Source organism: Felis catus, chromosome B1 (genome assembly GCF_018350175.1).
Source record: "Felis catus isolate Fca126 chromosome B1, F.catus_Fca126_mat1.0, whole genome shotgun sequence".
Lineage (NCBI taxonomy): Eukaryota > Metazoa > Chordata > Mammalia > Carnivora > Felidae > Felis > Felis catus.
The window spans coordinates 116,608,795-116,624,190 of NC_058371.1; the positions used below are offsets into that span (position 1 = coordinate 116,608,795).

Here is a 15,396-nt window from a genome sequence, read left to right on the forward strand (position 1 = left end):
CTAACCTGCAGCTAGAAAAAGTAGTAAGTCTAAAAACTTCTCTACAACATAACCTTAAATTTCACACTACATTTCTCATTGTCAAAAAAATGTATATATTAGCCTGGCAAACTCTATTCATAGACAACAATCCAACACTGGACATTTAAAGCATCAATATCCAGGACAACAGATCCCATGAACAGCATATTTTGAGTAATTTGGATGATCCCAACTTTCAGCCCACTACTTTGTAAGTCTTAGAGCTACAGAATTCATCAGAATCCAACAGAAGATTAGAGAACAGAACATTTAACAAAGCTACAAATCACTTCTTTATAGTTTTCCCCCAACTCCCCCAATTGTTTCAAAAAAATTTTTTTCTGCCTTAGTTGGGAAAAGAAACTATACATGGGAATGTCTTAGTTCTTGACTGTACACAGACACTAAGATACGATGAATCTTTTAATTCATCGATGATTTTAAAACTCAATCCAAGGGACAAAGGACCTTAAACCGCCATTATCTATGTGAAACACCATGAAATCTTTATGTAACCATATTGAACATGGGACGATTTATCCATTAGAAGCTATTACCATAGTAAGTGTATATAAAATCAACTCTAAGCACCCATGCATGTTAAAAAAAAACATACAATAAGAGCTACAATTTGTGTTTACCTATTTGCTATTTGTGGGCATGCAAACATTTGACTAAGTACCTACAAATTTTAACACTGAAATAAAACAGGAGGTACCAAAGGCTTTAGAAAAATATTTTGGGTGGCAGGAAGCATATATTTGGATGTCGGTCTACGGAGGTAATTTCCATAAATGTCACAACACATACCTTTGACCATTTAGGGATCTCTCTTAGAAACTGAATTTGAGAACTCTAAGAAAAGAACTCTAGAAAATAAGGCTAAAGATTTTTGGGAAAGAAACATTGTTTTTGGCAAAGTAAGCATAAATCCAGAAATTTCCAATTGTTTCTTCCTTTGTGTACATCAGTGCAAATTTAAACCATGACATATTTCCTAAAATTTCACCAGAAATCAATAATATGTACAAAAGGCAACCCTAATCTTGTGATCTGATGATGCTACTTTAGGAAAACACATCAGTTCTGGAGAATTTATATCATTAATCTACAGAAAGGTTAAAAAGGTACTGACCAAATGAAATGTTCAGTTTGAAAATTTAATTGACTCTAGGTGCACCTGGGGGGTTCAGTCAGTTGGGCATCCAACTCTTGACTTCAGCTCAGGTAATGATCTCATGGGTTCATTGGGCTTGACCCTGACAGTGCAGAGCCTCCTTCAGACTCTCTCTCTCTCCCTCTCTCTCTGTCTCCTGCATGCACTCGCCACAGGAGCATGTGTTCTCTCTAAAAACAAACGAACTTTAAAAAAAAATAAAATTTAACTGACTCTAGATTATCCACATGCAAGTAACTAGTGGCAAATTGACTCTCTCCTGACACCTAGTACCTACCAAGGAGATCTCTCCAGCTTTCAATCAATGTACGGCAGAAAATGAGGGTTTCTAATAAAATATAACTAGAAAAAAAATTTTTTCCCCCAAAGTCAACTACTATATTCTAAAGCTAAGAAACTGCCTGGCCTATTGATAAATTTCCCCTCCATAGTAACAAGTTCACTTAACATTGTTTCATCAGACTAAGTTATACTAAAATTCTTAAGAAATCTATGAAAGAAAATTGAAAGAACACATAAATATCTGTCACTCTTTTACCACACATAATAAAACTTTATCCTATCTGGGCTTCAATGTTAATGCATTCCTTTATGCTGGCTTTATTAGTAATTTTATTAGAAATTCTATTATGACCATAATTATCTAATTATGCACTACTATTAATTAAGTGATGAAATTAGAAAAGTTAAAAGCTATGGAGTGTTAAAATGGAAAATTTCTTTAATTTGGTATTATTTAACTGAACTCTATAGTTAGTAACAAATCAATTTTTAGTAACTAGGTACACATTTTGCAACTAATTTGCCCTGATAGATCCCCAAGGATGCACCGTCAATCACATCAGGCCTATGCTACTGATATTTTTCTCTGGTTGTAGTGACTGATATCACTTTGAAATGTTTTCAAGCCACATTATTTTGGCTGCATTGTATGATTTTTGAGAACCGATCATTTACTTGTTCCCATGAAAAAAGAGAAGGTCTTGGCCCGAGCAATGTAAACTTCTTAGCTCCCTTCTAGGTTGACTGACACAGGTAACCATTCTCAGGTTAGAGTCTTGGTTGGTATTGACCTCTGAGGAAAGGCATTCGAAGCTCCTTTCTCTGCTTCTCCTGAGGAGATGGGGTACTGACTGATTGGTGCCCTCTTAAGCCACACACTGGGCTATCTTCCTTTGAGAGAGAGAGATTCTCTGAGGACCTGTGTGCACTAGGGTTCTAGGCTCCATTGCCCCCTGGGGCTTGAGGACTGCAGGAGAATCAGTTCTTCCTCACACCGCAGTGAAAAGGAGTCAAGTTTGAGTCTGGTTAGGAACATGAAGAGTACTTACCACAGATTCCGCTTTGAGTCTATTCAGGCCTAAGTGACTTACTTAGAAGAGCCCTTCATGAGATCCAGGGAAACTGGGATAAAAACTAAGGGTCATTTTGGCTCCTTTGAACATCTGCAACAATCAGGAGCTTTGGGGAAATGAGCACTGGTCAAGGAGTTTGATGTTCCTGGGTTCACTGGCCCTATTTTATTTAACAGCTCATGTAGGATAAATGATGCCTGGAGGCAATGTTTGTGCCTCATCTTTTATCCCAACCCATAATTGCTTAGAAATGAATTAAGCCATAGCAAAATGTTGATGAGCTTTTGTGCTGATATCCAATGAATACAAAAGTAACTCATACAAAATTGATTAAAAAAAAATTCTTCCACTGACTTATTTGCAGAACCCCTCTATACTGGTTAATAGAAGACATCTATCTGCACTCCATTTACAATGCCTCTGGATACCAACTCTATAAACTGTTGACTGATCTTTAAAATAGGAAGGAAGGAAGGAAGGAAGGAAGGAAGGAAGGGAGGGAGGGAGGGAGGGAGGGAGGGAGGGAGGGAGGGAGGGAGGGAGGGGAGAGAGAGAGCAAGCCAGCAAACAAGCAAGCAGTATGGAATAGACTTTGATAATACAGCAAACTTCAGGACACTGAGAGAGATCCTAACTTCAAACTGTCTTTTCTAACCTGGAATTGTCCTAAAAGTCCTAAAGAGTTCACAAATCACGCTATTCTGGGCTGGACTGAGCTATCAGAAACTAAATATGTAGATAATGCTTCTTAAACTTGCCATGAACTGCGCTTTTAAAGTTCTCGGGGCATCTGAGTGGCTCAGTCAGTTGAGCGTCTGACTTTGGCTCAGGTCATGATCTCACAGTTTGTGGGTTTGAGCCCCGCATTGGGCTCTGTGCTGACAGCTCAAAGCCTGGAGCCTGCTTCGGATTCTGTGTCTCCCTCTCTTTCTCCTTCAAAAATAAATGAAAACATTAAAAAAAAATTAGAGTAAAGTCCTCATCTTAGATCAGAGGATCTTCTAGGAAATAGCTTTGTAAAACCACCACCAGGTGCACCCAGGTGGATCAGTCAGTTGAGAGTCTGACTCCACCTCTTGATTTCAGCAGTTCAGCTGTCGTGATGTCCAGGTTCCTGAGATCAAGCCCTGCGTCAGGCTCTCCCTCCTCTCCCTCTCCCTCTCTCTCCCTCTCCTTCCCCCTCCCCCTCTCCCTTCAGGACAGAAATGTTGCTGTGGCCCCTTCCACTCCACCATTCACTACTGCTCTGTGAGGGACCACATGAAAGTTTACATGTGGGAAAAGCCATAATTTCCCCCAAATATCTCGTCTAATTATCCCATAACAAACATCATGAATTGTATGAAAATAACACTTTTCTTTTTCCTTTGGCTATTGGAAGCTAAGAGCCAAATTAGAAGACATATTTAGGACCCAAGTCTTACATATCTATATTTTAATAATAACTCTCCTCCCAACAACTTATCTTTTACAGTATCCTTTTTTTCCTTCCCCTAGCCCTTGTTAATTCTGTTTTTCTATTGCATGCATTCCTGGAAGCCATCTTCATATCCTTCCCCAAACAAGGTAGAACATAAACAAATAGAAACAAAGAAACCAATTCTATTATTTTTAAACTCTCTTCTAAGGAATCAAAAAGAAGAAGTGGCTAAAAGGAAGGTTTCCACTGTGTAATATTATGCATGATTGAATCTCCTTTAAGTTACATATTTTTATCAGATAATTTATAAAAGTAAAATGAGAGTTCTTCGATTACTGTACTTACATAAGAGTAGGATGTCCCTGTAACTCTCCCACATCTAAATGTATGTAACAGTGATGATCCATATGTAAAGATACTGACTGCAACACATTTCATAAAACCAAAATACTGAAAATCACCTAAATGTGCATAGATAGGGATTTTTAAGTTAATTAGGTACACCCATATAATGGTAACCTGTACAACCATTTAAAAGAATGAGTCATGGGGGCGCCTGAGTGGCTTGGTCGGTTAAGCGTCCGACTTCGGCTCAGGTCACAATCTTGCGGTCCGTGAGTTCGAGCCCCGCGTCGGGCTCTGTGCTGACGGCTCAGAGCCTGGAGCCTGTTTCAGATTCTGTGTCTCCCTCTCTCTCTGCCCCTCCCCCATTCACGCTCTGTCTCTCTCTGTCTCAAAAATAAACGTTAAAAAAAAAAAAAAAAAGAATGAGTCATGCTTACATGAACTGATAAGGACTGATCTCCAAAATGCAATATATGAGAAAAGAAGATAGAGAATAATCCTATTTTGTGTTATCAATTTATGAACAAAGATAATTTTGCAATTGCTTAGAAATCTCTGCAAATATCACTAAGAAACAGTTCCTGGGGGTTGGAACTAGGTGTCAGAAAAACAAGGAAGTTAGAAAGGCTTACTTTCACTACCCTTTCCCTGTCTTCGAGTCTTTTAATATTTGACTTAGGCATGCATTTAATTTTTAAAATAAGATGATTTAAGTTTATAATTAAGATAAAGGTTAGAATAACTAATAGAAAAGTTACACCTCTATGGTTTTAGTATATGTGCTGCCGAAGTGAGCACAACACCTCTATGGTTTTAAAGTCACTTTTAAATCCTGGTGGAAATCCTGGCAAACAGACAAACCTCACTCCATCCTCACAATATCAGACAGTTGCCTCTGGTGAAGAAGAAACAGATGAAAAGGGGGGACAAAGCGTCCTTCACTGACTTATCAGAGGGGTTTTGGAGGGAAAGAGCAGGGATCAGAGTATCCTAGAATCAAGCAACATATCAGGTTCTGGATACAGAATTGCCAGAGTCTTAAGTCAGCAGTGCAATCCAGTCTTTTCCATCACCTACTAACTACCATGTAAGAAACCTTTGATCAATTAGTCAAAACTACGAACGCATATGTAGAAAATACTAGAACACATCCAAAACAATATTTCTTCACTGTATCTTCAAGGTTACTTATTTTAGAATTGTTTGTATTAGTAAAAGATTAGAATCAACACAAATGTCCGTCAAGAAGAAACTGATTAATAAATTATGATACAGCCATGTAATAGAGTATTACAAATCCATTTAAAAAAAAAAAGTGACCAGGCTCTTCATATACTGATAATAAAGAAAGCTTTCCAAGATATATTGTTAAGGGAAAGAAGCAAGGTGCAGAACAATGTATACAGTATGCCTTTCATTTGGACAAAAGAGATGGGGTAGAGAAGATATAGGAATTTGTCCATAAGTATGTAAAATCTTTCTGAAAGGTACACAAAAAGCTGATAATATTCATTGCTCGAGGAGGGATATATGAAAAAAAATAAGTGCATTTTCTCTGACAAAATAACTATTTTTAGAAGATTGATGGGGAAAACGTTTTAACCTGCATCAAACTGGTGGGAAAGGGGTGACAATATCTATGTGTGGTGGTGAGGAAGGAAGGGGGAGTAATGAGGATTAGGCTGTCAGAACCTTCCTCTCCCTCCCTTTCATCTTCAGCATGATGAAAGCCCAGCCCCTGTGATAGATATCTTCCATTACTCACCAAGGGATGCTGCATGGACTCCCTCAACATCACTGGATTATTGCTTTAAAAGCATTCAGTTGATTCAAAGGACTCAAAATGCATACAACCTGAATTCTACAGATAAAATGCACCCTTCAAAAATGCTATTACATTTGCTGTAACAGGGAATGAGGGAGGAGAAACACACCTGTATTTTTCAAAGCTTATCCAAAAGTTCTCAAGCAGAAACACAGTGTTGTTTCTGGGGCCAGAAGTGCCTCCTTGGTACCAGTGTGGACGTGTACATGCACTCTGAAGCAGCACATCCCTTTACGTGGCCTGACGTCCCAGCTTGCGAAGCACTAACATTTCCAATCCATAAAGGTTAAGGCCCTTCCAGATTAACTCTACGAAGGGATCTTAGGGAATCAGTAGATCTTAAAAGTATTATATAAAGATCAGAAGAGAATGAAGAAACAAAGTCATTTCCGGGAAACTTAACTTTCAAGACTCCACATACTCAAAAACTACCTGTTTGAAAAGGTCAAACTTCTTCAACACTGATTTTAGTCTGGAATCTGCATTCCAAGACCACTTGAAGTTACTCAAAGTACATGGTGTTCTTAAATAACCTTTTCACGGAAAGTGGTAGTTGAATAATCTTAAAAACTCCACTTCCTGAGGATTTGGAGATGCGGGTTTCGTGCTGAAAAGTAGTTATAAGATTGCCCACTGAATTGCTTTTACTCCTACCACAAAAACAAAACAAAACAACCCCCCAAAAACCCAAAAGCAAAGAACCAAAAATATGCATACCCACCCCCAAAATAGAGGAGGAAGCTAACAACTTTAAAATAGTGAAGTGTGCCCAGCTCCATTAAACTGGACCCAGGACCTGCCGGCCATTTTCAACACAGCTCCCACCTGAGACTCCCAGTTTCTCCTGCACATATGACTGTATGAGCATAAAAAGGTTTATCTCTCACATTCAATGGAGGTTGCTATCGCTGTTGACTAAACATGGAGAGGCACTCACTAGGAATAACCTCTCTTTGGGGGAGCACTATGTGTGACCTTCAAAGCCAATTCCAGTATTTCTCATTCACTCTTGATTATTTCAAAGAAAAATGTTCAAAATCTCAATAATCAAAGAAAGGTGTAATCTATATAATTATGTGACTGAGGACAGGAAACCAGTATAGGGAACAAAAATCAATAAATCACGTTCCATTTCAAGTTTCTCAACCTAGATACAAGTAACAAATGAAATATGAAATCTAAATGTTTCACTGACTAAATCAAAATCTCTACTAAAACTAATAACCTTTTCATTTGAAGTACAGAAAGAATTTAGCAATTTGCTCTTCAGTCTTTCTGGTGGTCCACAATCCTTAGCCAGTAATATATATTATCCAGCAAAGTTATTTGACAACTCCAAAATAGTTTCAGAATAAATTACTGTTTCTCGGTCCCTATGTCACACTAGCCTATAAATTTATTTAACGTTGATAAGAATTCAAAAGTTTCACTTTCCAGGACAATTGTACAGTTTTAGCCTTTGCTAACCTCAGGGAGGCGGTGGGAAGAAATGAGGTTTAGAACTAATAAAGTCAACCTCTAGGTATAGGTTTTATATCGTTCCAAAAACCTTCAGAAAAACATAACAGAACATCTGCATTTTGCCTCGTTTTAAGGAAAAATGATACAAAACCACCCGAATTCACGTAATTTCCTTCAGAAACCACAAAATGCTCAGTGACCGCCAAAGAACTCAGAAACTGACGATCTTTGTCGAAACACAGAACTTGTATTTTGGATTTTTCTTCACACCTCTAAAGAATGCTTTCGACGGAAACACTACTGTCATAGCTACGTATACAACCAAATGTCTAAGTAAAGTAAACCAAAAGACAACCACGTAGAAATACAATATTTAACCTCCACACTCTTTCTGCCTTAAGGAAGCTCTCAGATGGAGTTCAGAGCTGCAACGCATCTGAGAGATCTACTTGTAAAATAAAAAGACTGCAGCTGAGAAAAGTTAACTAGCTAACCAGGTATAAAAGTCAGAGACACTCTGGTGTCCCAAACCATCTGGTGCTTTCAGTTAAGAGCTGGTTCCACAGCATACGCGGTTGTTTTAAATAAAATACACAGCCCCTGAGAAATCTTTTGTACAGAGATCTCCACTTGTCAGGAGAAATTGTTGAAATCACTAAAACGAAGTATACCATTAATATGATGGGAAAGTGAAGGAATAGATTAATTACAGAACAAGAAACAAGTATTTTGTGACAAATCTAATTAAGGTACTGTGTGCTATACATATAGAACTATCAGTGTGTTGTGATTAAGAAAACTTCCCTTTACCATAAAGAGTCACAATCAATAGTCGATGAAGATAAAGCCCAAGACAATTAGAAGTCAAGTTTTGAATACTCAATATGTACATACCTGTTTAAGAGTCAAGAACGGAGGTAGGTGGAGGGATAGGTTACATAGATGATGGGGATTAAAGAGGGCACCAGTCGTGATGAGCACCAGGTACTGTATGGAAATGTTGAATCACTATATTGTATACCTGAAATATTACACTGTATGTTAACTAACTGGAAGTTAAATAAAAACTTCTTTAAAAGAATATAAAACAAAGAATCAAAGGATAGAGAGAAGGCAAGGGTATGCCCTCTAAAAGGACTATGAAAACACAATCTGCCTGTTTCTGGACTAGGTCTTACTTTCCACAGCCAGGCAGGAACGTTGGGATAGAATGTCAGGTGGCACGGGCAGGAAGCAGGAAGACAGCTCCTCTGCCTATCTGGGTAGCATCCTTCCTTCCTCAGTCCCTGCAGGAAGGATGAGAAGTCTGCCTGACGGAGGCTTGGTGGCTAGACGCCGTGACCTGGGGCAGAGGCTGAGCAACACTAGCACCCTGCAAAGTCAACTGGCCTCTCCAAACAAGCCCATGTAAAGGAAAGTAGCAAGTGAACATGAAAAGCAGCATGTTCTATGTAAATACATATATTTGACTCACATGAATAGAGTCAAAATGGCTTACATATGCTCAACCAAGTGGATTAAACACCAAAGGGTCACCGAACTAGACCGTGAGAGCTGATAAGAAACATAATGAGGGCATGGCTTCCCCCCACTTCCACACATCTTCTAAGGGATAAATCTGGAGGTTCTGTGTCTAGGTAAGAATAGTTTCCTTTTGCTTTGCTGTGCTAATTTGAAGGAAAATTCCTAACTGAATCATTCAGAAACACAAGAACCGGGGGACCTTGGATAAGGAAAGGAGAACGGTCCTCATGGGTAAGAACTCTAAAATTATCGAAGGATCAGAAAGGCAAAAACATTTTTCACAGTAAATTTCCCAGAAGCTCTCTGGAAGTTTTGTAGGTAATCCATTACCTACAAGTGTAAGTGTTTAAAGAACAGCAAGGCATTTTTTTCCTTGAATAAATGTAGTGACAAAAACATTTAATTCTTTTAAATTAAAAGTTTCCTTTAAAAACTAATCAGGGGCTTTCTGTTTGTCCCCAGCAAGCCTCTCTTTGGTGCTCTTCTTCCTACTTTGAGCTGACCTCTGGCCCCCACATTCCTCCACCTGTTTATAGCAAAACAAAGATGGGGGGAACTCTAAGCTGACAAGAGACATTTGGACCATCTGGGATTCTGGAAAAACAAAACTTACACAAGGAAACATCCATCTTTGAATTTGTTTTTTTTGTTGTTGTTGTTGTTGTTTTTTTTTTTACAAGTTTGCCATCTACAATATTAATGGTAAAGATCCATCTGGCCCTTTTTAATTTAAAGGCTTTTTATTTTATTGTATCACTGAGAATCTTAGAATCATTTTTTAAATTTTGGCAGTATAAATGCAAAAATACATTTATCATGCCTAGAAAACAAAGAATCTGATAGCATGGGTGTGTCCCATCCCACAAAACTGTTTGAATAGCCGTATTACTTTATACTTCTTTACTTTCATCGAACACATACATAGTATTTACTCTGTGCCAGGAATTGTTTTATGTGCTTTACAAATAACTCATTTACACCTCAGGTATGGTCCTATGAGGTGTTGTACTCAAACACAGAGAGGTCGAATCACTTGCTCAAGGTCACACAGCTAATAAGCAGTGGAATGGAAATTTAAACCCAGGCAGTCTAGCTCCAGAGTCCATGTTCCCCTCTATTATGCTGCCTCTCAAACTTCCACCAATTCTCCGTTAAGGTAAGCTGTGATTTGTGCAGGATCTATACATTTTTATAACATTATCATTTCAATAATTGACTCATGTCATTGTAGCAGCTTCCGCAGACTCTCAAGGAATAGGAAGAAAGATAAATACTATCAAATGCTACGCTTCACCACTTTACACTCTGTTAGAAACAAAACGACGGTATAGAAAATAATAAAATGGTGGCTCATTTCTGCTGGGAAAAATACTCTGCTAGGAACTTCGTCGGATGTTGGATGTTTAAATTCGGTAATGCCACTGAAACTGTGCAAGGTCTTTACGTTCATTTAAATTCAGAATCACCAAGCTGGTGTATACTAGAGAAAACGTAACTACATGTAAAAAGGCAAAACAGCTCTTAGAAGCTCTTTCCGGGGAACTCCACGGTTGATGAACCTCTAAGACACAGAGGAATTTTCTCCTTGGAATTCCTTTAGCACATCTGGCAGAGTGCGCATGGACTCCTCTGCCTCTGCCTGCAGGGACAGTGCGCTCCACTTTGCTCGGGGCACTCTGCCAGAACAGCCTTGTCCTCCGTAGGGCTGGGGGACCCTGCACACCCCAAAGCACTTTAATAATCCTGACAATTAAGGCAGCAAAGGGGGAAATTACCTCCATTCCCGCAAAGAAACTACTCATGTTTTTTATTTGGGGACGGTGTGGTACGTGTGTTGAGCCCATCCTCTCTTCACGCTTTGATTATCAAAAGCGGATTGCTCTTCAATTTCCACACCTGTGGCCTCCAGCTGTGCAAATGCTTCTTGACACTGTGGTATAATGGGCAGAAGACTATTCCACCAGGCACCATTCTTCTTTTTGACCATCTTCCCTTAAGAACAACTAACCAGTGGAGAGGCACCTGGGTGGCTCAGTCAGTTAAGCATCCGACTTCAGCTCAGGTCATGCACGATCTCGCGGTTCATGAGTTCAAGCCCCATGTCGGGCTCTGTGCTGACAGCTCAGAGCCTGAAGGCTGCTTCAGATTCTGTGTCTCCCTCTCTCTCTCTGCACTCCCCACCACCACCCAAACCCTCTCATGCTCTGTCTCTCAAAAATGAATAAATGTTTAAAAAATTTAAAAAAACTAACCTGTCAGGCCCAGCAGCTTTGCCTAGTTCTTTTGTTTACTGGAAACTGGAGTTACCATCATCTCCCTTAATTAAAAGACGCAACGGCCCAACAGTGCAAAAAGTCTAGCCCAGTGCCTTGCAGGTATAAGAAAAACCTTAGTCCCCTTTTACCTTTCCATCTCCAGCCAGAGATGTCAACCTGTTAATATTACTCTCCCTCCTTCTTCGCAAAGTTAAGGGCAGATATCATGCACAATTCTCAAAGATGGACATAGCTGTGGGAACTCCTAGCTTCCCTGAATTTAAATTTATTCCTCCCACGGCCAACACATCCGTAGGGTTCTGCCCTGTCTGGCTCCAGCCTTCCTCACTTCACTTCTCTATTCCTCTAAGCTCCTTTCTCGTGAGCACTGGGATATGAGGAATCCAACTGTGTTCCCATCATCCCACCAGACATGACAGATGCCCAGAAATTTACTTGATCATTTGCGGAGTTTCTTGTAGGGGAATAGAATACAATTTTGAGATCCCAATACAGTTGCTGGGAACCAATTTCTCAAACTTCCATGATGTGGTTCTAATTTCTACTATTAAAATATCCATGGAAAAGGTAAAAAAGCAGTACTCTGATGTGGCACTTATTCCATGATGTTGATTACTTACAGAAAATAAAAACTATGCTTTTTCAGAGGTGTTATTTGATTACAGTGGGTGGTCTATTTAGAATAGTCAATACAATCTAACTTCAAAAAAAAAAAAAAAAGGCTTTACAAATAGGCTACCTTCCACAACAGGTATGGTAAGGATTATATTAGTGCTATAAGGTTCAGAGACTGTTTAGTGTAAATACAGTCTAGACTCATTATCTTACCTCCATCTCAGAGTCTGGAGCACAGAAAAGAAAAAGCCTGATGAGAAAACAGGAGCTGGGGATATTGGGGACAAATGCTAAAGCATCATACGTGGCTCTTCTGTGACTGACAAAGCTGGCCCCTTGCTACGTACAGCTGGCTCCGGTTGAAAGAGGCAAGATAAGGAGTCAGGAACTGAAAACTCCCGTGTCAGAACCACACCACCAAGTCTTGCTCAGTAATGAGCCCACTGATGTGCAGAGTGAAGCCATGAATAATGGTGGAAAGCCGCACCCCATAGGGAGCTGAAGTTCCCAGAGAGGATACTCACGCTGACACTGTCCCCAGGACCGGCGGGCCCAGCCCCAGCAGCAGTCAATCCTCCCACCATAACGACACAGGCCAATGGATGACACTATTTGCCTGGGCCACCTACCAAACAAAAAGATTCAAAATAAATAAAGATACTTTTGAGATTAAAAATTATTTCCTCTGGGATTACTTTTAAAAAAGAATTTAAATCACACGCAACAATCTACTATGAACTCCTTCCTGCCGGCAGAAATTTAAGGATAAAACTCAGGAAAATAGTTCTGCTGTGATCTAGTTCCAAATTTCAGACAGTTAAACATATGTACTACACACAGGAGCACGGTGAAAAGGAGGGAAGATCCTTTGTAATATGGAAATAGCATCAGCTAAAACCAAGAATTCTCAAGGCTGACACTCACAGGGTGGTTTCTGAAGCTTGAAATAAAACAGATTCCTCAAAGACCCACACCTGTTATTTGGGGGAAAACCAGTTTTGACCGATTTATCATAAACTGAAAAGTATTAAATAATATGACATGTCAAAGCAGAAAGAAAAAAAAATCTGCCTTACATTTTCTGCCTTGGAAGGGGCAGAAAGATGGGAGTCCTCAAAATCAAACGAAACAGATCTCTTTTCGAGATAGGACTCTTTGGCAGAAAATGTTCCCAGAAAATAAAGAAGTATTAGAAAAAGAAGTCTAAATAAAACCTGGAAGAGTTTAAAGTGTAGCTAACATCTCAAGTGTCCCTGTGGTTTGAAATTTCCCTGCATCAACAATCCCTGTTATCTTCCTCATTAATGTAAATAAGGACTAAAAGTATTCAATTTCAAGGATACGAATTTATCCACCAGGTTCCACTTTGACACCTTCTTTGGTAAATCGTTTCTTTTAGATTCACACCTGACTTTTTACTCCCACAGGCTCAATATTTTAATTGGCTGTTTTAAACTTAAAGCTACCTTAAAAATCTTAACGGAAAACCATGTGATGTATTTCTTATTGCAAATGTGTGCGTGCCAGAAATGCACAACACGTGGGCAAAGAATTGCTTTAATAAAATAAAACAGCCTCTGGCCGCTACCCACATTTTCTTAAACACTCCTAATCTTTTCAGTTCCCGTTTCTTTTATCTCCCCTTATGCCCGCGAGCACAAAGCACAAAATAACCTCGAACTTTCTATTTCCTCCAACCAGGTGGTAAACAAGCGGTAGCTCTTCTAAGCGCTCCACTGGTTCTCCTCGGTTCCTGTTCCCCTCCAGGTACAAGAAAGCCAATCAATCGTGGAATTGATTCGTTCCAAGATTACAAGGAAAACAGGTGCGGCTGTCTTTGGAGCTGCTCAGAAGGCTACCTGGAGGGGTTAGAGCGGGGGGGTCTCTGAAAGAGGAAGACTGGATGGCGGTGTGACCCAGGTTAAAATCTCTCCCGGCTGCTCCAGCCTGGTTTGTGCACCGGCCGCAGCGCTCGGCGTTCGGGGTGGGTCTGGTCTACAATTGCAAGGAGGTGGGATAACCAAGCACGCCCTCCTGACCGACAGACACTCACAAACACACACACCCGCCAGAGCGGATCCCGCGGCGGGGAGAGAGCGCCGCGCGCCGCCGCCAGGGGAGCGGCTGAGTGACAGCGGCGACGGAGCCGGGGGTTGTTGGAACCTGTCAGAGCACGCTGCAGCCCGGCTCGCCCGAGGTCTCGTGAGCGGTGTGTGCGTGCGTACACATACACAAACACACACGTAGCGCTCCCCGCCTTTCAGTCCTTATTTCGAGTCCTCCTCCCTCAAGCAAGCCAAGTGCGGAGGCAAACGGGTCCTCCCTGGAAGCCCAATCGCTTCCTCGCCCCTACCCTTTGTGTGAGCGGCTCTGACAGCTTCAGGCCGGGATCTGGCCCGGGCACCTGGAAGTTTCCCCGCGGACGGGTCGTAGGGAAATCTAAATCACGAGCCAGAGTTTCCTGACCAAAGGTGTCCTGCGCATCACCTCGGCTTAGGAGCTAGCCCGCGTCCTCCGAGCCCCGGGGCCGGGCTCCAGCCTTCCTCCTTCCCTAGCCCTGATTCCCGAGCCGGGAGCTGGGAGCCGCGGCTGGGTTCCGGGACTCGAAGGGGTCACCCTCCCCAGCCTCGGGCAGCCACCGGTCTGGAGAGCGGTTCGACGGCTCTCCTCCTGCCGACGCCGTGCGGTGGCCCAACTTCTGGCCGGGTAGACTCCTCTCTGACCTCGCAGCCGGGCGGGGAGAGGGAACCCCAGCACCGCGCGCGCGAAATTAGCGCTGGAAGGAGGAGAAGAGGGCGCCCCGGGGCCCAACCCACCTCACGTCGAACTCGGCAGCCGCCTGCAGGTAGAGCGAGGAGCCGAGCACCAGAGCCAGGAGGAAATCCATGTCGGGCGGCGAATGCACCGCTGCGCGCGGGGAACAGGTTGGGGGTGCTGGGAGCGGAGGAGAGGCGCGCTCGTCCCCTCGACTCCAGGGAGGAGCTGCGGGCGCCGCGGCGACTGCTGCAGCTGTCGGAAGAGAGCGGCGCGGCGAGCAGCCGGAGCAGGTCTGCAGCGCGGCGCCCGGAGCCCCCTCTGGCTCCCTCCCCGCGAGGGGAGGTGCTGCAGGGGGAGCTGCGCCGCCCGCGGGGAGGGGCGCAGGGGGCGGAGGGGGTGGGGGTGGGGAGGGGGGCGGGGGTGGGCGCGTGCGCCCTCCTCACCGCCCTCCCAGGCCGGGGCCGGGGGTGTGGGCGCTTGGCCCCTCCGCGGAAAGCTCGGGAGCTGGAGCGCTGAGGGAAGCAGCGTCTGTTGAGGGCCAGCCAAGTGGGGCAGGCGCCAGGCTGCGAGGAAAGTTGCAAGCCCGGCCTGGGCGAGGGAACGCAGGGCGCTCCGCAGGG

At 42.4% G+C, this 15,396-nt stretch overlaps 1 protein-coding gene across 5 annotated transcripts in view; it reads right to left on the reverse strand.

The window, feature by feature from the left end:
• The window catches only part of NPNT (nephronectin), an 82,274-nt gene extending 67,232 nt beyond the window's left edge, over positions 1-15,042 (reverse strand). For all 5 annotated transcript variants that reach the window (XM_019829143.3, XM_011281810.4, XM_011281808.4 and 2 more), the window contains exons 1-2: positions 14,836-15,042; positions 12,544-12,644 (exon numbers count right to left, since the gene is read on the reverse strand). In XM_019829143.3, coding sequence (XP_019684702.3) covers positions 12,544-12,644; positions 14,836-14,906 — 172 coding nt within the window. In that variant the 5' untranslated portion in view covers positions 14,907-15,042. The remainder of the gene's footprint in view (positions 1-12,543; positions 12,645-14,835) is intronic.
• Positions 15,043-15,396: the final 354 nt, after the last annotated feature.